Source organism: Pseudophryne corroboree, chromosome 1 (assembly GCF_028390025.1).
Source record: "Pseudophryne corroboree isolate aPseCor3 chromosome 1, aPseCor3.hap2, whole genome shotgun sequence".
NCBI lineage: Eukaryota > Metazoa > Chordata > Amphibia > Anura > Myobatrachidae > Pseudophryne > Pseudophryne corroboree.
Window position 1 is genome coordinate 887,600,421 of NC_086444.1, and position 25,024 is coordinate 887,625,444.

Consider the following 25,024-nt stretch of genomic DNA (forward strand, 5'->3'; position numbering starts at 1 on the left):
CAACAACAGCTGGAGGTCCAAAGCTTCCCCACCCCTGATCTAGTGGATAACCCCCTCAGAGAACACCAGTATTCCATTCCATGATGCACCACCATCATCTTCTTTAATTTCTCAACTATTAATTCTGGCTAAATCTCAAGGAATCATTGGTTCAAAATAAAATCTGCTTTGCAATTTTTTTATCCTGTGCGTAATCAAACCTTCTGCTTTGCTGGGCTCATGTAGCCAGCTTATTCAGTTAGCTGCAAATCCAGAAAATTGTCACCTGATGACACCATGATGTGCTACAAGTGATGCATATGCAATTTGTGTTTTTGAATGAAATAATGATTTTGCATGTAACACACAAATACTGGGCAGCTTTATTTAACACTGCAATTTAGAGTTGCACTAGCATGCACCCCTACACAACTCATGGTTTTGCTATAGTACGAATAACATCCACCTTTTAGATGACCTTACTCCTATTTCATATAAATACAAAATTCCTCCCAACTATCCAGATTTAGGCAGAGCAGTCCTGAATTGAGGACCCTGTCCTACCCGCACACATGTCTATCCCGTTGTGGGAAAGTTGGTAGGCATCTCCTTTTCACCTCTGCTCTCCATAACAGCAGTGAGCGTGTGGTGTGCAGGGTGTTTGGAGGGGAGAGGTGACAGCTAAGGGAAAGCCCAGTGCTTCACATGTGACAGTATGGTAAATTCCTTCCAACACCTTTGTTATGTCTCCTTCCCCTTCACACATACGTGATTTCCAGTTGGGAAGAGTGGATTACACCTTTACTGAATATTGAAATCAATGAATTGAATGCAAAATGGTCACACATGCAATCTATAAGGTCATTTGAGGCAAATAATCATCTCTGTTGATCTGCTGGCAATTCAGAGTGGCACCCACTTCCAGCTAAATAAGTGTAACTGGGCGGCAATGGGACAAGTGAACTATTGAACATAAGTCTGCCATGGGCATGTACAGTAGATGGATTGTGGCCTATTCAGAGATAATCTTACGTAGAGATCTGGTATTTCTGATGGCTTTCTTGCACCATGGATAGAGCTGGTTCAGATGTGTGCGGATAGTGATTGCTCTCATAAGCGGATGTATAAGGGCGATATAGCCACATAGATGCGCCAAACTGTAAATATCGGTGGGTACCAACAGCTATTTTCAAGCACTCTATACTAAAGCAGCTGTTTTGCATGTGACTCTCAAGCCCCTTAGTAGTGTAGTCTGGTAGGAGGGATATTATTTGTTGCCAGCATTTTAAGGATTATGATGATAACGAATCAGTTTTCTAAAACTGCTCAAAACTTTTTGGTAAAATTCTCAACTTGTTAAAAAAAATTTTTATCTCATACAAGATCTTTTATTGGTTAGAACAGACAGCCATCTGACAATGTCGTCCATTTCTGTTGCCTCACAAAAACAAATGGTTAAAATATTAAACAACACAATGACATTGAGGACTTCAGTTTCAAAAATAATATGGAAGCCATGCTGTACTAATGAGATGCCTAATTGACGTTGCTATTATTTCTTTCTGATGATAGGTGTATTTGAAGACTTCTATCATGGTTGGTGACAGTGGTACTGCTGCTGCTATTGTGTTCCTGATTGACCGGTTTCTATACTGGGCTGATGCATCCACAAAACTGCTGTCTGTTGCAAAGGCTTTGCACAAGGTGTGGCCATCCACACCAATAGCGCCACAGGTGGTTATACGGCAAGCTCGTATATCTGTAAATTCAGGTGACGTAACTCTAAGTTGATCTTACTCTGTTTCCTCAGCTTATTCCCAATTAGGAACTACTTGACTTTCAAGAGGACACTCTGTGTCATTATAGTGATGACATTCTTCTGAACCCAGTGGCATCTTTTGAAATCTTGAGCCAGCCTTCCTTTCCTCTAACAAAGGAGAAAAAGGATAAAGAGTTTCTGAGCCAAAAGAGAGAGAGAGAGATTTATGAAAGGGCGTGGAAAATACTAATTGGGGCTTTTGTCGCCTAACAAATATTCCCTGCTGCTTTCAAACAGGGTATCTGAACTGTCTTACTTTTGATCACCAGCCTCCTATATCAGCCTCTACAAAACACAATCTATTCATTTTATAAAGGCTTCTTCCTATATCCTGTTCAGTAGGACCACTTGACTAAACAAACAGTGCCACTAAACAAACAAAGGTTTTTCTTTATGTATTACTCATAATGTGCATGTATTTTGCTTATTAGTTTCTGTATGATAATTTTATGTATTTAGCTTTTTTAGATTTTTTTATTATTATTCTGTCTTGGGTGAAAAGCCTATCTCCATTAGCTTCCCTACCTGGGTTCTGGTATTGTGATTAATCAATTTATCCCTCTATAACGTGTTATGTACACCACTGATCTACTAACTCTAACTGGCAGAATGTTTTCAGTGGCCACTATATTCCCTGGTTGGATAAAGAAGAAAGTCATGTGACATATTTCATATAGACGGTGATGTTTTCCAACATCACTTTGCCAGCTAGATGCTAATGCTAATGCAAATGGGCAGTGGTCTGAAAGCAAAGCCAAATTTTTGAGACTGGCTTTTGATTAGGATATGGATTTTTTATTTTATTTCAAAGTGTATAAATTACCCTGCAAAGGAGGGGGATGAGCATTACAGCAAGATAGTTAATGAAGCCTAGTGGGGATTTTGAAATATATTTAACCTATTTTCTGCACTCCCTTGTGTTCCCATTTTACCAGGACAAAGAAATAGAGTAGTAGCTATATTTCCAATTTCCAAGATTTGGCATGATTTCTATTTGTAAGGAAAATATATATTGGTAGTTACCTATCCTTATAAATAAAATATACTTAAATATGAAAGTGTTTCAATAAGTAAGGTAACAATACCTCTTGTGTAGTGTTCTCTATTTCATTCTAATTTCCTACCAGGCCAGATCATGTAGAACACTGCTCCCTCCCACAGAGATTAGACTGCACCTCATATCAGTCATGCTGTCCCAACATCAGTTGTAAGATGGTGGGGCTGGCAGAAACATGGTTGAACATTGAGAGGCGTAGTGGGATCAGATTTCTGTATCTAAAGTGCACATCAGCAGCTGGAATTCATCGCCAGCTTGTCAAGGTTTATGGTGATAACGCCATGTCACGGAAACAGGTTTGGGTTTGATGCACTGCCTGTAGTGGATGTGCTTGGCCACCAGATCGCCGCTCATCTTGAACGTCTATCTTGCCGTTATCAAAGGCAGTGCATCAAGCTCAAACCTGTTTTCATGACATGACGTTATCACCGTACACCTCGACAAGTTGGCAATGAATTTCAGTTGCTGATTAGAATTAAATAAAGAACATTACACATGTGAGAGGTCACCTTACTTACCTTACCTTACTTATTGCACCAACCTCGTCAACATATAATGGAGATTGAGAAGATGTTATTCAGGATTCCATGATATAGGCCATGCACCTAAAGATTTATTGTCCTATCTGGCTGGTTGGAATGAAAATCTGGTAAAGTATTGCAGCACATTACAATTGACCATTTGCTCCAAAATGCTAGAAAACTGACAAAAACGGTAATTTAGACAAATTGGTTTACATCAAATGGATTTAACCAATTTGTCAGAATGTCCTTTTTTGTCAGTTTTATAGTGTTTGAGAGCAAATGGTCATTTGCCATTTTCTCCCATTCATTACCAGATTTTCATTCCAACCAACCAGATTGGACAATAAATCTTTAGGTATATGGCCAGATATACTATACACTGATGACTGGTGCTGTGTAGTATGCAGACCATGATGCTGTGTTGACTTGTATTGTATGCATCTGTTTCATTATGTTTAAAAGAAGGGTTTTGAATCTAGGCTAGTGATTAGTTGTCCCTGGTTTTCTGTGCTCAGGAAGAAGGAAGGGAAATTGGTGTACATCAGTCTGCCCGTGCACAGCTCAGCAGAGATCTTACATCTTGATAAAGGGGTTAAATCCCCGAAACGTCGATGGGTGTAATTTTTTGACTAATATACTGATATTACACCAGTCCCTGAGTGCCGCAGTCTTTTGTTCTTTCTGTATCCAAGTCTTACTGAGGGCACCGAGGCACGTTGCTGTTTAAGGGAGTGCCGGGCTTCTTGTTTCAAAATATATATATATATATATATACACATCACTCCGGCACTCTTGGCCTCCCCAAATGGGTGTAACTTGCTCCGGTGCCCTCCTCAGGGCAAAACCCTTGTATTAACACAAATGAAGAATAAGAGGCGGCACTCAGGGTATACAGGGTCTGTTCGGAAAGTAATGAGACTAAATCCGCAAAAAAAATTTTTATTGAACTTTCAGTTACATAGGGTTAATAGTCTTCAAAGTATGACCCTTGAGCATTGATACACCGTGGCTTGGTACGCCTCCTGAAAGGCATTAACCGGAACGTCCTTGAGTGCCCTTGTCACGGCCTCTTCCACTTTGTCTGCGGTCTGAAAACTGTGTCCTTTAAGGCCGTGTTTGATCCGGGGGAACAAAAAGAAGTCATCCGGGGCCAGATCTGGATTGTAAGGTGGTTGAGGCAGCGTTGTCACGTTGTGCTTGGCCAAAAACTCCCTCACTTGCAGTGATGTGTGACTTGGCGCATTGTCGTGATGAAGGACCCAGGTAGCGGCAATCTCCTATCAGACGCGGAGGACCTTGTTTCTCAACCGATTGAGCACTCCCGTGTTAAATGCACCGTTGACAGTTTGGCCAGTAGGTAGAAATTACTTGTTGACCACACCCTTCGAGTCGAAAAAGACAATGAGCATGGATTTGGTCTTTGATGTGCTCATTCGGCCCTTTATGGGGCGAGGTGACGATGGTGTGTGTCATTCTGTGCTTTGCATTTTGGTCTCTGCTTCGTACTCAAAGATCCAAGTTTCGTCACCTGTCACTTTGTCAAAAAAAGTTAGGCTCACTTTGCACACGCTCCAAAAGTTTGCGGGAAATCGCCACACGCTTGTCTTTTTGATCATGAGTCAAAACCTTGGGAACCAATCGGGCACACACCTTTTCGCATCGCTAATTCGTTTGTCAAGAACTCTTGCACAGTAGTTTTTGGAAGTCCCAACCTTCCTGCTACCATTCTAACACTCAAACGACAGTCATTGCGCACTCTGGGGGTAATTCTGAGTTGATCGCAGCAGGAATTTTGTTAGCAGTTGGGCAAAACCATGTGCACTGCAGGGGAGGCAGATATTACATGTGCAGAGAGAGTTAGATTTGGGTGGGTTATTTTGTTTCTGTGCAGGGTAAATACTGTCTGCTTTATTTTTACACTGCAATTTAGATTGCAGATTGAACACACCACACCCAAATCTAACTCTCTCTGCACATGTTATATCTTCCTCCCCTGCAGTGCACATGGTTTTGCCCAACTACTAACAAAATTCCTGCTGCGACCAACTCAGAATTACCCCCTTTGTCCATTTTTTGCTCATTTTGGCTTGTTGAAGGTCGTCCAGACCGTGGTTCGTCCTTAATGTCTTCTCTGCCCTCTTCGAATAATTTAAACCAGTGGTAAACTAGCGCATTGGACAAGGATTCCTCCCCGAAGGCTTTTTGAAGCATGGCAAGCATCTCGCTACCCGATTTCCCGAGTTTAACACAAAACTTGATCGCATATTGTTGCTCGATGGTACGCTCCATCTCAAACCTCGTCCGAGGTAAAAAAGGAAACTTTGTTTACAGCTGGATCCATACACTGTAAAGACTCACAGGCAACTTTCACCACCGGGAATGTGTCGCTGAGACTCCCTACAGCGCTGCCATGCACCTGTTTTGCGTGGCGTGAAATCTAATTACTTTCCGAACAGACCCTATATATTGATTTCTTTTTTTTTATTTTTATTTTTTAGTTGTAAATTCTATATTAAAATAACATAGAATAGTTTTGCAAGGTAGTTTTTATGTGGTAAACAATTATTTAAACAACATTCACCTTAATATATATATACATATTTTATTTTTGATCTACAGGAAAGCTTTTGAAAGCAGAATATATATTAAGCAGTCTGATAAGCAACAATGGAGCAACAGGTGAGAGGGAGTCCCTGTGATGAAGTAGTTGTGTGACAGAATGTCACTGCACCATCCCTTTGACTTTTTAACAACAGCAAATTTAAAAATAGAAATTCCCCAGGTCTAATCGATGTGAAGTCAAGCTACTACAACGTGTTACTTCTGCTTCCACCTTCCACGCAATGTATTGCATGGAATACATGGCGGAAATCACCAACTACTTAGTAAGGTCTTTCTGGAATTTGTGCAATCCTTTTTCTACTTTAAGATACCTATATCTATTACATTGTACAAATCCACTCCTCTTGCTACCACATGACATACATCTGACTGACTTTCCCGTTGAGGCAACGCTTCCCATTTTATATTCTATCAATTCTGTCTACTCCATCCTCTTCCATTCCCCCAGCTAAGAGTTTCCACTACTGTAGCTCTGTAAATATGTATTTGAACATGCAGTTATTGTGTCTTGAATTTCAATTCACAGGATTGTGAATATCTAAGTACAGAAACTCCAAGACCCTGACAGTCTTGTAATAAAAAAAAAGAAAAAAACATTTGAAGAAAAAAACATTTTTATGCTTGGTACACAGTGAACGATAGATATATCGTTCTTATAGCCAATGTTCAATATATGTTCCCGACCGTCGGCAAAGTGTGTACACACAATATAACTTTGAACCGGGGCGTTACAGATATATTGCATCAACCATGCAGCACAGATGCGATATATCTGAAAGATATAGGGTGCACATGTGCCTTACACATATGCTGGACGCAGGAACCAGTGACCTTGACGTCACAAGTGGCTCCTGTGGTCGGCCGATAGGTGTTTATACAAAGCCGCATAATTAGCAAATTTGTCCGTATTACCCCTTCCACACAGAAATTTAAATTGCCAAATGAAGCCTTTCTACCCAGTAATTTGTTGAAAAATATGGGTACTTTTTCTGTGTGAAAAGGTCAACCCAGGTTGAAATTCCTGAGACTTCGACCCAAGAATTTATCAGGTTGGAGACCCGGGTTGACCCTTTCACACATAAATACCCGTTTTGATCCGCAAATTACCAGGTAGAAATTCCTGACGCAGTGATTTGCTTCTGTGTGTGAAAGGGGGGGTCAGGCAAAGACCTGCAAAACGATTCGGCACTGAAATGTCAGGTAATTGACAGGATTTCTGTCTGAAAAGGGCATAAGTGATGCATCCGCCGAGTTGTACCACACATTAGTTTACAAAATTGGTAGCATTACAAACTTATCTTTATAGTACAGTCATGGGAGTTTGTTGTAGGTGTGCATTTAGGCTTAAATGTAATAGCCTCCCAGTTTTATTTATCCAGTATAAGATGAATAACCATATTTGGAACAAAAGGCAGCATTTACAGTTATTTCCAGTATTAATGTTATTATTTATTATGTTTACTACAGGTTGAGTATCCCTTATCCAAAATGCTTGGGACCAGAGGTATTTTGGATATCGGATTTTTCCGTATTTTGGAATAATTGCATCCCATAATGAGATATCATGGTGATGGGACCTAAATCTAAGCACAGAATGCATTTATGTTACATATACACCTTATACACACAGCCGGAATGTAATTTTAGCCAATATTTTTTGTAACTTTGTGCATTGAACAAAGTGTATCTACATTCACACAATTCATTTATGTTTCATATACACCTTATACACACAGCCTGAAGGTCATTTAATACAATATTTTTAATAACTGTGTGTATTAAACAAAGTTTGTGTACATTGAGCCATCAAAAAACAAAGGTTTCACTATCTCACTCTCACTCAAAAAAGTCCGCATTTCGGAATATTCCGTATTTCGGAATTATGGGATACTCAACCTGTATTATTATCTCTGTACTAAAGTGAATAGAGGTGAGAGTAATAAGCGCTTACCAAGTATTGTTGTAATAAATGCTTCAGGGCTGCTTTGTAAGATGTGGTCTGTCATCATCCAGATCTGCTTCTTTGATACCGGTGTGCTGGTTCCTGGATTTATACTAATTTGTTAAAATAGTATTCAACAGCGTTGCATCCACAAATTTATGGAAATTTTGATTTGTAGGTCATCTGATCACCACTTGGGAAATATGTTTATTTGTTTTTCCCAGTCTTGATCATATAACATTTTCACAGCATTTCACATTTGTGGGATTGTGCATACTGAGGTAACTTTGACCTGTTCTCTTAATTAACAGGTACATGGCAATATTCTGAAGATAGTGACAGGCTTCTAGTTCAGTCTGTGTGCATACAGATCCGAGGACAAATCCTACAGAAATTAGGTAAAGCATTATTGTATACTTGATTTCATTATGTTTTCTTATAGCTGATGGCATATTATATAGAATTATTACAGTATTAGTAACTTTGTCTTGTTTTTTTGTGTCTTAAGTGGTTTGTTATTTTTTATTGCTGTGGATTTTTTTTCTCTGTCAATGCCTACAATAGCCATATTTCCCCCAGTGATTTTTTAAATGCTAAAACGGTTCAAGTTGACACATTGGGGCAGATGTATTAAAGTGTAGATAGGTTTTTTTCCCCAGCGCAAAATTAGTAAAGATGACAGACACGTAAATAAAAAACAGTTTGTTTTATTCTGAAGATTCCATTTCTTATAATCATTAAATAAAAATAAAAAAGAAAAATATAAAAATGAAAACTAAAAATGTAAAAAAATTTTCTCCTTTAAAAGGAGTACATGATAAATAGTAGTATGATTGGAACTGTATGTACAGTATATGAATTTGTCGGTAAAGGTAATAAATATGTATAGTTTATAGAAAAAACCCTCTATAGGTACCTATGAAAAAATAGGGAATATAGATTGCCATTCAAACGAATGTGCAAATTGTGAAACTTCTATAATGATATACAGTAAAACATAGAAAATGTTGTACTGCAAAAATTATTTTGCAATATGTAGTGTAGTAGTTGTGTCACCTATTACCGGTAAACAAACAGACAGACTACATTTAAACATAAAAAACACATAACATATACTGGATGCCCGTAAATAATCCAAAGTATTCAAAAAGAAGGGCTATATGTATTATTTGTTGTCTTTATCTAGATACAGAGAAAGTGCACCTTCTGGCGACTTAACCTCTCTGATTTACTTCAGGTTCTGTAACTCCCGGCAGGCACAGAATTCGCAAGTCCATGTGTGACTCAGTCTTAATTAGTCTTGCGGTGTCAGTAATCACTTGAATATTAATATGACTCAATGGTATCAAAGTTCAGGTGTGTCTTACTGTTTGCTGTTATCCAAATCTTTGATGGTTCAAGGTGATGTTCCGGTTGTGTTGTCCCCCAAAGATGGGTAAAGTCGGAGTCCGCCGGCGGAGGTCCTGCAGAAGCCGTTTTCAGCGCTGAACGGCAGTGTGCAGGATCGATTTGCTCTGTGATCGACGCGTTTCGCCTTGGAACAAGGCTTCCTCAGGAAAACAGATAAATCTCTCCAGACTTTCTCCCGTCTTTTAAAGGGGGTTTGTGTATGACGGCATCGCATCGTACTTCCGGTGTTGAATGCGTTCCATACCGATATGATATCCTGTGTTTGCGTTCCAAAGTAAATGTGTGTCACATATTTCCTGGATACCTTGCGTTTCATAATGTTTTAGTATCCTGCTTTTGCGTTCCAACTAGATGTTTAACTTCCGGTATCGGGTAAAGGATTTTATACACTACGCAAATATGTGGTTTTTTCCATTATTCCACTTTGTAATTAGGGTATAAAAGTTACGTTGAGCTTTATTGCTGGATTGTATTAATAATACCCACATTCTCAGTACTTCATATAGCAACAATAATATGGACGAACATAAACAACACACACATAACAAACAAATGGTTCTCATCTATATATTAAAATTGATGTGGTGTACGGAAGTTGTTATAATATGGATTTTGGCTCTGAGTGGGAGGATATCCAAATCTGGTAATCTAATCATGGGATTAATAATGAGAGGAGGGGCAACAGTATCAATGTTTGAAAAATCAAGTGAAATTTGAAAAAAATATAAATAAATAAATAAAATAAATACTAAAATGAAAATAAAAAATAAAATTGAATGTGAAAATTACATTGTGTTTATGATAATAAAAATTACTAAAAATAAAGAGCAGTTATGCAAATGAATAGATAAACGATACAAAAATAAAAATAAAAAATAGATTCTGTAAATAATTATTGGGAAAGAGTATGTTCCTTCAGAGGGTCTTGTTTATTAACAAACTCTATTTTATGTTAAGAACGGGTTAAGATTGAAATCGACGTTCAGCCCTTTGGGTGTTAATGTTCCCATTTTATAAATTAATTTGGTTTCTTCCTTTATGAGATAATCTTCTGGTTTTCCTCCTCTCCAGGGTATGGTGATTTTTTTCAAACCTATGAATTGTAATATGTGCGGATTGGCATTATGTTTCTCTTGGAAATGTACGGGAATACTGTGATCTTTCTTTTTGTTCCTGATATTGCAGAGGTGTTCTTGAATCCTGATATGGAGCTTTCTCTTCGTTTGGCCTACATATTGTAGGCCGCAGGGACAATAAAGTAAGTATACAACGCCACTGCTTATGCAACTTATTCGTTCCTTGATCTTATATTCGGTCCCATTTGAGAATGAAGTGACGGATTCGACGATTTGGATGGAATTTGGTCTTGCCTTGTTATAATTCTTTTCCTCAAAATTCTTGATAAGTATTTCTACTTGAGTATCAAAATCCGTTTCCTTGATACTCAAGTAGAAATACTTATCAAGAATTTTGAGGAAAAGAATTATAACAAGGCAGCCCTACAAGAGGCCAAACATAACATCAAGCAGTTACCCCGCACAGAACTTTTAAAATATAAACAACAAGAAACCAACAAAATGAAAGATGCCTTGTTCATCTCCACTTTTTCAACCCAAAACAGGGAAATTGAGTACAGCATCCGGAAACATTGGCACATTTTACTTTCGGATGAGATCCTCAAAGAAGTATTACCTCCGAAACCGCGGTTTGTATATAAAAGAGCACCAACTTTAAAATCCATATTGGTCAAAAGTCACCAAAAAACAACAGATAAGAAAGAAGAAGGAAGAAAAGGCTTCTCAAGGTGCGGTACTTGCACAGCCTGCAGAAAAACAAGACCAAATTCCATCCAAATCGTCGAATCCGTCACTTCATTCTCAAATGGGACCGAATATAAGATCAAGGAACGAATAAGTTGCATAAGCAGTGGCGTTGTATACTTACTTTATTGTCCCTGCGGCCTACAATATGTAGGCCAAACGAAGAGAAAGCTCCATATCAGGATTCAAGAACACCTCTGCAATATCAGGAACAAAAAGAAAGATCACAGTATTCCCGTACATTTCCAAGAGAAACATAATGCCAATCCGCACATATTACAATTCATAGGTTTGAAAAAAATCACCATACCCTGGAGAGGAGGAAAACCAGAAGATTATCTCATAAAGGAAGAAACCAAATTAATTTATAAAATGGGAACATTAACACCCAAAGGGCTGAACGTCGATTTCAATCTTAACCCGTTCTTAACATAAAATAGAGTTTGTTAATAAACAAGACCCTCTGAAGGAACATACTCTTTCCCAATAATTATTTACAGAATCTATTTTTTATTTTTATTTTTGTATCGTTTATCTATTCATTTGCATAACTGCTCTTTATTTTTAGTAATTTTTATTATCATAAACACAATGTAATTTTCACATTCAATTTTATTTTTTATTTTCATTTTAGTATTTATTTTATTTATTTATTTATATTTTTTTCAAATTTCACTTGATTTTTCAAACATTGATACTGTTGCCCCTCCTCTCATTATTAATCCCATGATTAGATTACCAGATTTGGATATCCTCCCACTCAGAGCCAAAATCCATATTATAACAACTTCCGTACACCACATCAATTTTAATATATAGATGAGAACCATTTGTTTGTTATGTGTGTGTTGTTTATGTTCGTCCATATTATTGTTGCTATATGAAGTACTGAGAATGTGGGTATTATTAATACAATCCAGCAATAAAGCTCAACGTAACTTTTATACCCTAATTACAAAGTGGAATAATGGAAAAAACCACATATTTGCGTAGTGTATAAAATCCTTTACCCGATACCGGAAGTTAAACATCTAGTTGGAACGCAAAAGCAGGATACTAAAACATTATGAAACGCAAGGTATCCAGGAAATATGTGACACACATTTACTTTGGAACGCAAACACAGGATATCATATCGGTATGGAACGCATTCAACACCGGAAGTACGATGCGATGCCGTCATACACAAACCCCCTTTAAAAGACGGGAGAAAGTCTGGAGAGATTTATCTGTTTTCCTGAGGAAGCCTTGTTCCAAGGCGAAACGCGTCGATCACAGAGCAAATCGATCCTGCACACTGCCGTTCAGCGCTGAAAACGGCTTCTGCAGGACCTCCGCCGGCGGACTCCGACTTTACCCATCTTTGGGGGACAACACAACCGGAACATCACCTTGAACCATCAAAGATTTGGATAACAGCAAACAGTAAGACACACCTGAACTTTGATACCATTGAGTCATATTAATATTCAAGTGATTACTGACACCGCAAGACTAATTAAGACTGAGTCACACATGGACTTGCGAATTCTGTGCCTGCCGGGAGTTACAGAACCTGAAGTAAATCAGAGAGGTTAAGTCGCCAGAAGGTGCACTTTCTCTGTATCTAGATAAAGACAACAAATAATACATATAGCCCTTCTTTTTGAATACTTTGGATTATTTACGGGCATCCAGTATATGTTATGTGTTTTTTATGTTTAAATGTAGTCTGTCTGTTTGTTTACCGGTAATAGGTGACACAACTACTACACTACATATTGCAAAATAATTTTTGCAGTACAACATTTTCTATGTTTTACTGTATATCATTATAGAAGTTTCACAATTTGCACATTCGTTTGAATGGCAATCTATATTCCCTATTTTTTCATAGGTACCTATAGAGGGTTTTTTCTATAAACTATACATATTTATTACCTTTACCGACAAATTCATATACTGTACATACAGTTCCAATCATACTACTATTTATCATGTACTCCTTTTAAAGGAGAAAAAAATTTTACATTTTTAGTTTTCATTTTTATATTTTTCTTTTTTATTTTTATTTAATGATTATAAGAAATGGAATCTTCAGAATAAAACAAACTGTTTTTTATTTACGTGTCTGTCATCTTTACTAATTTTGCGCTGGGGAAAAAAACCTATCTACACTCCAATCCCAACAGCAGAATTAGGTAGTGATTCTGCACTTCTTCCCTAAGCAGCATTTATAGTAAAGCAGGATTTATAGTCTGTTAGCGCAGTGCCATACCCCATTTTTCTTTTTGTTCGGCAGATGTATTAAGCCTGGAGAAGTGATAAAGCAGTGATAAGTGCAAGGTGATAACGCACCAGCCAGTCAGCTCCTAACTGTCAATTTACATATTGGAGCTGATTGGCTGGTGCGTTATTACCTAGCACTTATCACTGCTTTATCACTTCTCTAGGCCCCCTGTTAGCTAATTGGAAACCTCCATGTATCTGTAATCCTGTTTGTACAAACGTTCTTCCTTTATACTACCTTTCCACCTGACTCCCCGATTGTTTGCCTGCGGACTCCAGGCAACTACAGATTAATATAGTCCACTGGAGCAAGTCAGCGCTTCTCAAACTTTATACTCAAGGGACACTAACAGTCCAGGTGTTAAGTATATCCATGCTTGAGCACAGGTGACTTATTACCTCAGTCATTTTGGTTTAACCATGTGTTAGTATTACTCATGACCAGCGTAGCTGTATTCTCCCAGCTCCCCGGAAATTATTCTAAAAAGTGATCAACTATGTATTAATTGTTTGTGATATTGTTCTCCTTTGCTGCAGGCATGTGGTACGAGGCAGCTGAGCTGATCTGGACCTCTCTTGTTGGTTTTTTTGAACTCCCCATACCTGACAAAAAGGTAGATATTACTGCACCGCTGCTAGTGGTGCTGTGATTGCTGCTTTGTAGACTCTTATTCATGGTAGAACATCAGAAAGGTGGGAGTAGTTTGGTGTGTTCCTTCCACCACTGTAATCTTTTACTTTTAAGAGCTAAAGTGATAGCTTACCAGTGAGGCACAAAAGCAAAGGATTTAATGACAGGCCGGTCCCTAGTGCAATCATACGGCTCTTTGCTCTCCCCTCTGATAATACGATGCAATGAGGAAGTTTTAGCTTGCTGAGTAATCTTGGCCACTAATTACTGTTTTAAGTAATTGATCAATTATTATAGTCTGGACAAGTTGCAGTAGAGAAACAAGGAACATCTAATCCTTCCCTTTGCACGGGCAGTGTAAAACCCATCCCTTGCTCTAAGCAATTTGTCCATCAGAAATAGATCATTTTTCTTATTGCCATTAGTTCTGTTTTGTATAAATAAAGTATCTTAAACAATGTACGTACAGTATATAAAAAAACAACTAAATAGCTAGCACAGAGCATTATTGGTCCGTCACAGGTCGTCTCTGCAAAAAACGTTGCTGACCTTAATATTGAACACAATAAAAACTATTTTCCAGTATCATTTGTGGCCATTGTACAAAATAGAAGTAACCAGTCATTCCTATTCGGGGAACTCTCATTGACATAAGATCAACATTCCAGCAGGAAATACGCTTTGCTTATAATGTGATTAATCTTTATAATTAAGCAAATGGCATCATCAGCCTCTTCCTGCTAAATTCTGAATTATGTATCAATTACAAGAGTTATCTTAAATATATTTACATTGCCTGCAGACATTAGGGGTAACTCAGACCTGATTGCACGCTAGCTTTTTTCGCTGCGATCAGGTCAGAACTGCAGGCGCGTCACTCCGGTACAAAGCGGATCGTTGCTGTGTAATGGGTTTTACGAAGAATCCATTCGCACAGCCGATCGCAAGAAGACTGACAGAAAGAAGACATTTGTGGGTGTCAACTGACCGTTTTCTGGGAGTGTTTGGAAAAACGCAGGCATGTCCAAGCATTTGCAGGGAGTGATCCTGACGTCAATTCCGGTCCCGGACAGGCTGAAGTGATTGCAGCGGCTGAGTAAGTCCTGGGCTACTCAGAAGCTGCAAAAGATCTTTTTGTACTGCTCGGCTGCATATGCGTTCGCACACTTGCACAGCTAAAATACATTCCCCTGTCGGCGGCAACTATCTGATCGCACGCTAGCAGTTTTTTGCCGAAGGCCGTAGCTGGGCTGCGATCGCCTCTGCCTGATTGACAGGCAGAGGCGGTCACTGGGCGGGAGGGGGCGGAACGGCGGCGTCTGGCCGCCGTCCGGCCAATGCAGGCGTGGCCGGACCGTGCGGGGAGTGGCCTGCAGCGGCTGCGTGACGTCATACACAGCCGCTGCGGGCCAGGGAGCGACGAGTAGCTCCCGGCCAGCATGCTAAAGCTGCGCTTGTCGGGAGCTACTCTTGAAGTGCAAAGGCATCACTGCTGCACTTCTGCGGGGGGGGGGGGCGGCACTGACATGCGGGGCGGACTAGCCCTGTGCTGGGCGTCCCCCCGCATGTCAGTGTGAATGATCGTAGCTACGATCATCTCGGAATGAGGGCCATTGTGCAGTAACAATGCAACACTTCCCATTTCTTAGTAAAGGGACACCAATAATGTCAGAGACCCTTATACCAAATACAAATGGGTTCTGTATGAAATGGCATCATGTACCATTCAAAAATATCTAGGTATGAGAACCAGGATCGGAGTAAATATGTGCGACATCATATGTAACCTTGTGAGTTCCTGACTACAGCTAATTCCACTATTTCTGTCTATTTGTGTACCCACATGTTTCCTTCAGTATTGCTACTGGCAGAACGTCTGGCTTAAATAGGAAAAATGCTTCCCAATTGGAGATCTCATATATATGAATTAATGATAAACACATATATATTTGCAAATGTTCATTAGTACCTATTTTGTAATCTTCACATAATTATAGATGTCAGTCTCTGATCTGTAAGGACTTCAGTTTAGTTTACTGAAAAGAATCTGTGTTCTGGTACTTTTAGCATAAATATAAATGACCTGACATTATTAGAGAGATGGGTTGGATTGTAAAGATCCGGATTACAACTACAGCTGCTTTGACTGCATGTTTCCACACACTGTGTCACCAGGACACCAGATAGCGTCTTCACACGGTCTAAGCAGCTGGTCACTGGGTGGGAAGACATTCTATTCAATCACAGATCATCCAGATGCATAAAATGTGGGAATTGTGGCACTGGACTTCAGCATCACTAACAACAGGGCTAACTGAGAATTTTCCTTTTAGTCATGATGGAAGTGCTTCTGGAGAGCTGTATTTTGCCTGCAGCAGTATTAATGCATAGAATATAACCGCAGAAGACAGAAGAGTGTGTTCATCATGAACATATATACATTACAAATAACAACATTAGAATTTGTACAATGGGATATATTATACCATATAAAGTGATAATTGTTCCAATTTACTACTGTCCGTTGTTTTTCACCATTTTTTCTTTGATTTTGTATACATTTTAAGGGAATATCGACTTCCCTTGGTGTTTTAGCAGACATCTTCATATCCATGAGTGAGGAGGACTACCAGAGGTTTAAAAAAAACAGTAACGTGGGCTTGGTAGGTTTTACATTGTCATTACACACCATTGCTATACATTTTAAACGTGTGTGTGTGTGTGTGTGTGTGTGTGTGTGTGTGTGTGTGTGTGTGTGTGTCTCTTCTTCAAGATTTCCCATTCTATTCCAACACCCTTTTCATCTGAGAACAAAACAATATCCATATAAATTATATTTACATTTACACTCACTTACAAAGCCCTCACCCACTCCTCTCCCATTTACATCTCTGACCTTATCTCCCTTTACACTCCCACCCGTCCTCTTCGCTCTGCTAATACACGCCGACTCTCTTGCCTACTGATTACTTCCTCCCACTCCTATCTCCAAGATTTTTCACGTGCTGCTCCCTTTCTCTGACATTCCCTACCTCTCCCCCTCAGACTCTCCACCTCAAATCTTCAAATGGGTTCTCAAGACCCACTTCTTCACCAAACCCAGCTAAATCTCATCCTAACCCTCTGTTCCACTCTCTTTATGTACCCCATCTGTGTCACCCCTGTCTGTCTACCCCTCCCCTTTAGAATGTAAGCTCTCACGAGCAGGGCCCTCTTCCCTCATGAGCTTATCCTTTTTTCTTACTTTAATAATCTTCAACTGCACCAAATCCAGCAGTCTTCTGCCACCTGATACTTATGTCAGTGTTGTCTGCTGCTGTAGCTATGTTTATTTACCCTGTACTTGTCCTATATTGCCTTCAATTGTAAGTTGCTGTTTTCCTGTTTTGATTATTTGTTTATGTACTCTGTAATTGGGCGCTGCGGAACCCTTGTGGTGCCATATAAATAAAGGATAATAATATTATGCCCCAAAAGTGCACTGTGTTGCATCTGATCACATATTGTACTTTTTTCTACTTTTTATAACTATCATTTTGGTGCTAAATAAAATAATAAGCATTCTGTAAGATTTAGTTACTGTAATGGGTAAGGATTTTACCAACAGCCATGGCTAGACAAGCCTATAGGACTGAATTCTGAATTTCCCTATGATTTTTTGATGCTGCAGTTATTACTTCCAAGAAATACAAGGACAGCTAAGACTTCATCATTTAGACACTTCATCATTGATGTCACCATGTATTTTATGGGTTTATTCATTCCTGTATAGGGCCAAATCCTAATGATAGTTTTTTACTCTTCTAGAATGTCCGGGAGAGTCTTAAAATTTTGTGAAACCTCCTGGACTTGAGGGAATGTAGCCTAATCTGCTGGATATCTGCTGTGGTTCCCAAACTGCCGGCTTGTACAACATTATCTGTTTAATGTAATCTTGCTATCTTCCCTACTGCCATAGTACAGCATGTATACATCCTCTGCCACCCATACCTAACAATAATAATTTTATTTATATAGCGCTATTTCTCCCATAGCACTCAAGACGCTTAACAGGCATCGAAGACATAGCATATGTTATAGAGGATTTAGGGGGACATTTACGAAGCAGTGATAAGAGCAGAGACGTAAGCCAGTGGAGAAGTTGCCCATGGCAACCAATCAGCAGTGAGGTAACATCTAGAATTTGCATACTATAAAATTATACAGAGCTGCTGATTGGTTGATGGGGCCACTTCTCCACTCTTATCACTGCTTAGTAAATGTCCGTCTTAGTATTACAGAAAGTAGAAAAACCACACAGAAATAAAAAAAAAAGGAAACCTAGAGAGCGCAATGAAGGCAAGGTTGGTGCAGACATTTTTGGTAGTAACTTCTATGGGTTATATACTCCACCCAAAAAAGGTACCAGGTGAGGCAGCCATCTTGGGCTCACTACGTAGGATTACCCTGGGTGGAATAGGTCACACCAATAAGAGAGGACACAAAATGGGTGGTTGCAGCATCCTAATGCTAAAAATAGAGCCCTAACAAAACAATCAAAGCTATGTATTTTTTTTATTCCATCCACAAGCGTACCAGGTGAGAAAGCCATGGCGGGCGCACTGCTAAAGTTACACTGTGAGAGATAAGCCATACAAGGGTCCAAGGCATAATGTGAAAACTGATACGTGTATAATAGGATGGATTCAGTATGATTTGCCGACGCACAGGATGCCGGTGGTCAGAATACCGACAGCGGCATCCTGAGAGTTGAAATCCCGACAGAGGGGACGGTAAGACTGTTTCCCCATGTCCCCTAACCCCCCCCCCCTTTCCCCTGCCACACAGCCTAACCCTAACCCTCCCCCTTAGAGCCTAAACATAGCCTCCCTCCGGGGGTGCTTAACACTAATCCCTCCTGTGCGCAGTTTAACCCTACCCCCATCCCCCCCACCACCACCACCACCACCGCATCCTAGCCCACCCGAGAGGTGTCTAAACTGGTGAGGGCAGTGTTAAAACGTTACTCATGAAATAAAACAGCCTACTGCAAAAGAAGCTGCTAGTCCAATTGTATCCCACCACAGCCTTTACTGCCAGATGCGAATGGTGCAATGCTCGTCCCTGCGCAGTGGGGGCGATTCGTCTCAATGACCTGGTAGGTGAAGCGCGGCCAGGTAGGGTAGTGGGCGGCAGGATGGTGATCAACATTGCATTTGAAAACCTGTCTGTCTGATACCTCTCCAGATGCAGCCACAGGAGCTGGCAGCTGATGTGGGCTAGTGAAGTGGTCCTGGAGCAGGAAAGCCGAGCAGGGCCCGGGGAGTAGGCGACAAGATGGTGGCCTCTGTGACTTGTAGCACCCAGTACTATAGGTGGTGTTCACTTGCATGGCCAGTACTAAATACCCCCACTGGTGTAATACATATCCGGAAATAGTATAAAGGTACAAAGTACCTCCTGGCGCCAATTGAATGCTCAGTAATTTAAATGAAAAATATGTCTGCAGCTCTCCTAAATTAAAGGGACCACCCTGCCCTTCACAAACAAATAATACTAAAAAAAGAAGACTAGAAAAGCGCTGACAATTTAACAATATTAAAATGCAATTAGTTTTTATTTTTGTAATAAGATATATAAGTTTAAAAAAAGAATAAAACAACTGTCCTATACTGGCACGACTAAAGATCAGCAGTTAATCATAAAAATTCCCTGTCTTAATTATATAGCAGGCAGATGTTATATTTCACCTCTCAAGACACACAATATATGTGATTAAACAAACACAGGAAGAATATAACAATACCAATACACACAATATAACAAAATGATGTTTCTACTGATTAGTAGCAAGGTAATAACATTCCTTGATTGAATATAATGTTGCAATATTAATTCCTGTATCGCAGATGGTCATATACTAAGGAATAGTCTCCAAAAGATGTAGTAAGAGTTCTAATGGCTAGTTGTTAGTTTGCCAAGCAAGAGAAGTTAATATGGATGCATAATTATAGATTGTATTGCCGGTTTATACTTAGCAATTGCTGTTTAAGCATGGCCATGCTATTAGAAAGCAGAAATAATACCACGTCCTCCCTCTGGGCAGTGGGCTCCTATCTACTCCCGGCTCTGGTGCTCCGCAACCTTTGTAAAAGCCTTATCTGGAGATACAGATGGTCCCAATAGTCATGTAATACATATCCCCTTAAGTGGAAAGTATATGCCGCCTTACTTGCACAGCCTCCTTGAAATGATTTTTCCAAATTAGGCAAATATGTCTAATGCATATTGGCCTAATTCAGATATGGTTGGAGCCATTTAGGTGGAGGGAAGAGGCCAGGGTTCTCCGTAGTGGGTGCTGCAAGTTGTCCAATGGTGAGTCAGTGATCCATTGCTGCCTCATGGGCATCTGCTTCTAATAGATGCTTCCTGCTGCATTACCATACAGCACTATCACTGCTGCTTCCAAGGAAGCAGCCGTGATAGCACCTCCAACCGCATCTGAATCAGGCCCATAGTTTGCAGTTAAACCCTAAAACGTTTTGAAGATTTAGTCCCTATTAAAATATTTTGGCAAATGATTCTGTTGGTTTTTCTTGTTTAAAAAATTTTTTTGTCTATCTAAACGTTACGCCATATAGGTTAAAAAATATATGCTACTTTTTTCTGTGGAGGATGTGCTACCATTTCCACTCAGGAAGTGGGCGAAACAGTATTAGTTCTAGGTGATCATTTTCTATCTGTTATCTGTACTTTTTTCACTAAGGGCATAATTCAGAGCTTATCGCAGCAACAAATTTGTTAGCTAATGGGCAAAACCATGGGCACTGAGGGTATGGCAGATAAAACCTTTGCAGAGAGAGTTAGATTTGGGTGGGTTATTTTGTTTCTGTGCAGGATAAATATTGGCTGCTTTATTGTTACACTGCAACTTAGATTTCAGTTTGAACACATCCCACCCAAATCTAAATCTCTCTGCATATTTTATATCTGCCCCACCTACAGTGCAAATGGTTTTGCCCATTGGCTAATAAATTTGCTGCTGCGATCAGGTCTGAATTAGGCCCTAAGAGTTTACTGACATGATTTTCAGTTATACATAAGAAGATAATATTTAGCAATGGAATCTGTAATAGGTGTAAAAAAATATTTTCGTGGTACACTATGTATAGTTTTCGAAATCTATTTTAAAGTCTACTTTTAGGATGCAAAAATGTCCTTTTTATCCTTTATTACTTTAAAATATATACACTGCTCAAAAAAATAAAGGGAACACTAAAATAACACATCCTAGATCTGAATGAATTAAATATTCTTATTAAATACTTGGTTCTTTACATAGTTGAATGTGCTGACAACAAAATCACACACAAATTATCAATGGAAATCAAATTTATTAACCCATGGAGGTCTGGATTTGGAGTCACAATCAAAATTAAAGTGGAAAAACACACTACAGGCTGATCCAACTTTGATGTTAATGTCCTCAAAACAAGTCAAAATGAGGCTCAGTAGTGTGTGTGGCCTCCATGTGCCTGTATGACCTCCCTACAACGCATAGGCATGCTCCTGATGAGGTGGCGGATGGTCTCCTGAGGGATCTCCTCCCAGACCTGGACTAAAGCATCCGCCAACTCTTGGACAGTCTGTGGTGCAACGTGGCGTTGGTGGATGGAGCGAGACATGATGTCCCAGATGTGCTCAATTAGATTCAGGTCTGGGGAACGGGCGGGCCAGTCCATAGCATCAATGCCTTCGTCTTGCAGGAACTGCTGACACACTCCAGCCACATGAGGTCTAGCATTGTCTTGCATTAGGAGGATCCCAGGGCCAACCGCACCAGCATATGGTCTCACAAGGGGTCTGAGGATCTCATCTCGGTACCTAATGGCAGTCAGGATACCTCTGGCGAGCACATGGAGGGCTGTGCGGCCCCCCAAAGAAATGCCACCCCACACCATTACTGACCCACTGCCAAACCGGTCATGCTGGAGGATGTTGCAGGCATCAGAACGTTCTCCTTGGCGTCTCCAGACTCTGTCACGTCTGTTACATGTGCTCAGTGAGAAACTGCTTTCATCTGTGAAGAGCACAGGGCGCTAGTGGCAAATTTGCCAATCTTGGTGTTCTCTGGAAATGCCAAACATCCTGCACGGTGTTGGTCTGTAAGCACAACCCCCACCTGTGGACGTCAGGCCCTCATACCACCCTCATGGAGTCTGTTTCTGATCGTTTGAGTAGACACATGCACATTTGTGGCTTGCTGGAGGTCATTTTGCAGGGCTCTGGCAGGGCTCCTCCTGTTCCTCCTTGCACAAAGGCGGAGGTAGCGGTCCTGCTGCTGGGTTGTTGCTCTCCTACGGCCTCCTCCACGTCTCCTGATGTACTGGCCTGTCTCCTGGTAGCGCCTCCATGCTCTGGACACTACGCTGACAGACACAGCAAACCTTCTTGCCACAGCTCGCATTGATGTACCATCCTGGATGAGCTGCACTACCTGAGCCACTTGTGTGGGTTGTAGACTCCGTCTCATGCTACCACTAGAGTGAAAGCACCACCAGCTTTCAAAAGTGACCAAAACATCAGCCAGAAAGCATAGGAGCTGAGAAGTGGTCTGTGGTCACCACCTGCAGAACAACTCCTTTATTGGGGGTGTCTTGCTAATTGCCTATAATTTCCACCTGTTGTCTATTCCATTTGCACAACAGCATGTGAAATTGATTGTTAATCAGTGTTGCTTCCTAAGTGGACAGTTTGATTTCACAGAAGTGTGATTGACTTGGAGTTACATTGTGTTGTTTAAGTGTTCCCTTTATTTTTTTGAACAGTGTATTTTTGTGTGTGCTTTCACAAGGAATCTGCAGTCGTTATATTCCTTCTCTGTTTTCTTCAGATACTGTCCTATTTCTAATATTGAGTTTTTCGTTTCACTTGGATAAAAGATGTAAAACACTTACAATATTGTATTGTATAAAGGTTACCTAAAATCAAACTAACTTTTTATTCATCAACTTAAGAAGATGGGCAAATATAACATAGTAACATAGTAACTAAGGTTGAAAAAAGACAATTGTCCATCGAGTTCAACCTATTTGCAGTCTCCTATGCAGTCTTATTATAGGACTAGTTATTTTTATGTTAGGACTAGTTATATTAACTATAATGCGTGCCTACGCACCATAACCCTGAATATCTTTATCCAATGGGAATTTATCTAACCCATTCTTAAAGGTGTTGACTGAGTCCGCCATTACTACTCTCTCAGGCAGGGAATTCCAAACACGTATTGTCCTTACTGTATAAAAAACCTTTTCGCCTCAATGTGTGGAAACTCCTCTCATCTAACCTAAGCGAGTGACCACGTGTCCTCTGTGCTGATCTTATAGAAAACAGGTCCCTCCCAAGCTCTCTGTATTGACCCCTTATATATTTGTAGATGTTGATTATGTCCCCTCTTAGTCTCCTCTTTTCCAATGTAAACATGCCTAGCCTTGCAAGCCTTTCCTCGTATTTCAGCGTCTCCATGCCCTTGATTAGTTTGGTCGCCCGCCTCTGAACCTTTTCTAGCTCCAGGATATCCTTTTTGTAATATGGTGCCCAAAATTGCACACAGTATTCAAGATGTGGCCTCACTAGTGATTTATATAATGGGAGTATAGTTCTCTCGTCCCTTGCATCAATTCCCCGTTTTATGCATGCTAATATCTTATTTGCCTTCTTTTCTGCACTCCTACTTTGGGTACTGCTGCTTAATTTGTTATCTATGTGAACCCCTGAGTCTTTTTCCAGTACAGAATCCCCTAATATTGGTGTTATTTAGTTTTAGAATGTGCAAGATAATTGTACAGCTGGTGCAAAATATACGTTTTCTTTTATAGTCTTTGCCGCCCTTCTTTACTAGTCTTTGCCACCCTCCTTGCTGTTCACCACCCCTCCACCTTCCGCTCCCATGCATACCCTGACAGCCTGTCTCCTCTTCCAGGTCTATCCTTGCACGCACTAGGAGCCATTGGCCTCTTCTCCCAGGCTTACACTGTACGCGTATTAAGCCTAATTCATGTCTGTACGCAATGGCCGATTACCATGCGATGGAGCAATCATCGGCACACAGTGCATGTGCCGCAATTGCAGTGCACATGCGTGAAGGTGCTGCTACGATCTCGCTCGCAATGAAGATTACAGCGCAAAGTTATTGACAGGAAGTGACTGTTTGGAGCTGTCAACTGGGAGTTTACGGGGAGTGTTTGGTACAACAAGGGCAGACGTGTCATGGCCGTTTTCGGGGGGAAATGTCTGCCGACAGCTGTGAGCTTGTATCTGCTAAAACATGTGCCGCTACTGCTGTGTTCAGCTTGCATAGCCACAGACCTACCCATAGCTCCTCGTTTTTGCGTGTAGGTGAAGAATGTGTACACAATTAAGAATGCGTTTGGATGGCTCTGGTAGGAGTCTCTTTTCACTGCTGGTGGCAGTTCCACTTGCTAAAACATTAGCAGATCTGTAGCTGAGAAAATTGCTATTGCAATTCTGTACAAACATGAATTAAGATATTGTTATATATGTATGCTTTATTGTATTTTCATTTTACCACTCTTTATATCCTGCTATACATTTTCTGTAATTTTTTTGCTACCAAGATGTTGTGCGGATCTAACAATGTAACTATGTTTTTATTGACAGACTCTACTGGAAAAGTTTGAACACAAATTACTGTCAGCAGCAGAAGCTTGTAAACTGGCAGCAACTTACAGTCTATACACACCCCTCTTTGTACTCACCAACTTGGTATTTATCTTCAACCTGGTTATATTTTTCAATAAAATATTTTATTTTACTTTTACAAATGTAGGTTGTGTAAATTGCATAAACATACAGGGGGAATTCAATTGATCACGTTCAAGTCTCTTGCAAGTAAAACGGGACTTAACCACTATTTATTGCCCAATGGTGATAGCAGCACATTTTTTTTCGAG

At 40.1% G+C, this 25,024-nt stretch overlaps 1 protein-coding gene across 10 annotated transcripts in view; it reads left to right on the forward strand.

Annotated features, from left to right (window-relative positions):
* The window catches only part of ALPK1 (alpha kinase 1), a 375,069-nt gene that overhangs the window by 329,002 nt on the left and 21,043 nt on the right, over window positions 1-25,024 (forward strand). For all 10 annotated transcript variants that reach the window (XM_063920137.1, XM_063920136.1, XM_063920129.1 and 7 more), the window contains 6 exons: window positions 1,552-1,750; window positions 5,999-6,058; window positions 8,255-8,341; window positions 13,979-14,055; window positions 16,640-16,735; window positions 24,732-24,836. In XM_063920137.1, the coding sequence (XP_063776207.1) occupies window positions 1,552-1,750; window positions 5,999-6,058; window positions 8,255-8,341; window positions 13,979-14,055; window positions 16,640-16,735; window positions 24,732-24,836 (624 nt within the window). The remainder of the gene's footprint in view (window positions 1-1,551; window positions 1,751-5,998; window positions 6,059-8,254; window positions 8,342-13,978; window positions 14,056-16,639; window positions 16,736-24,731; window positions 24,837-25,024) is intronic.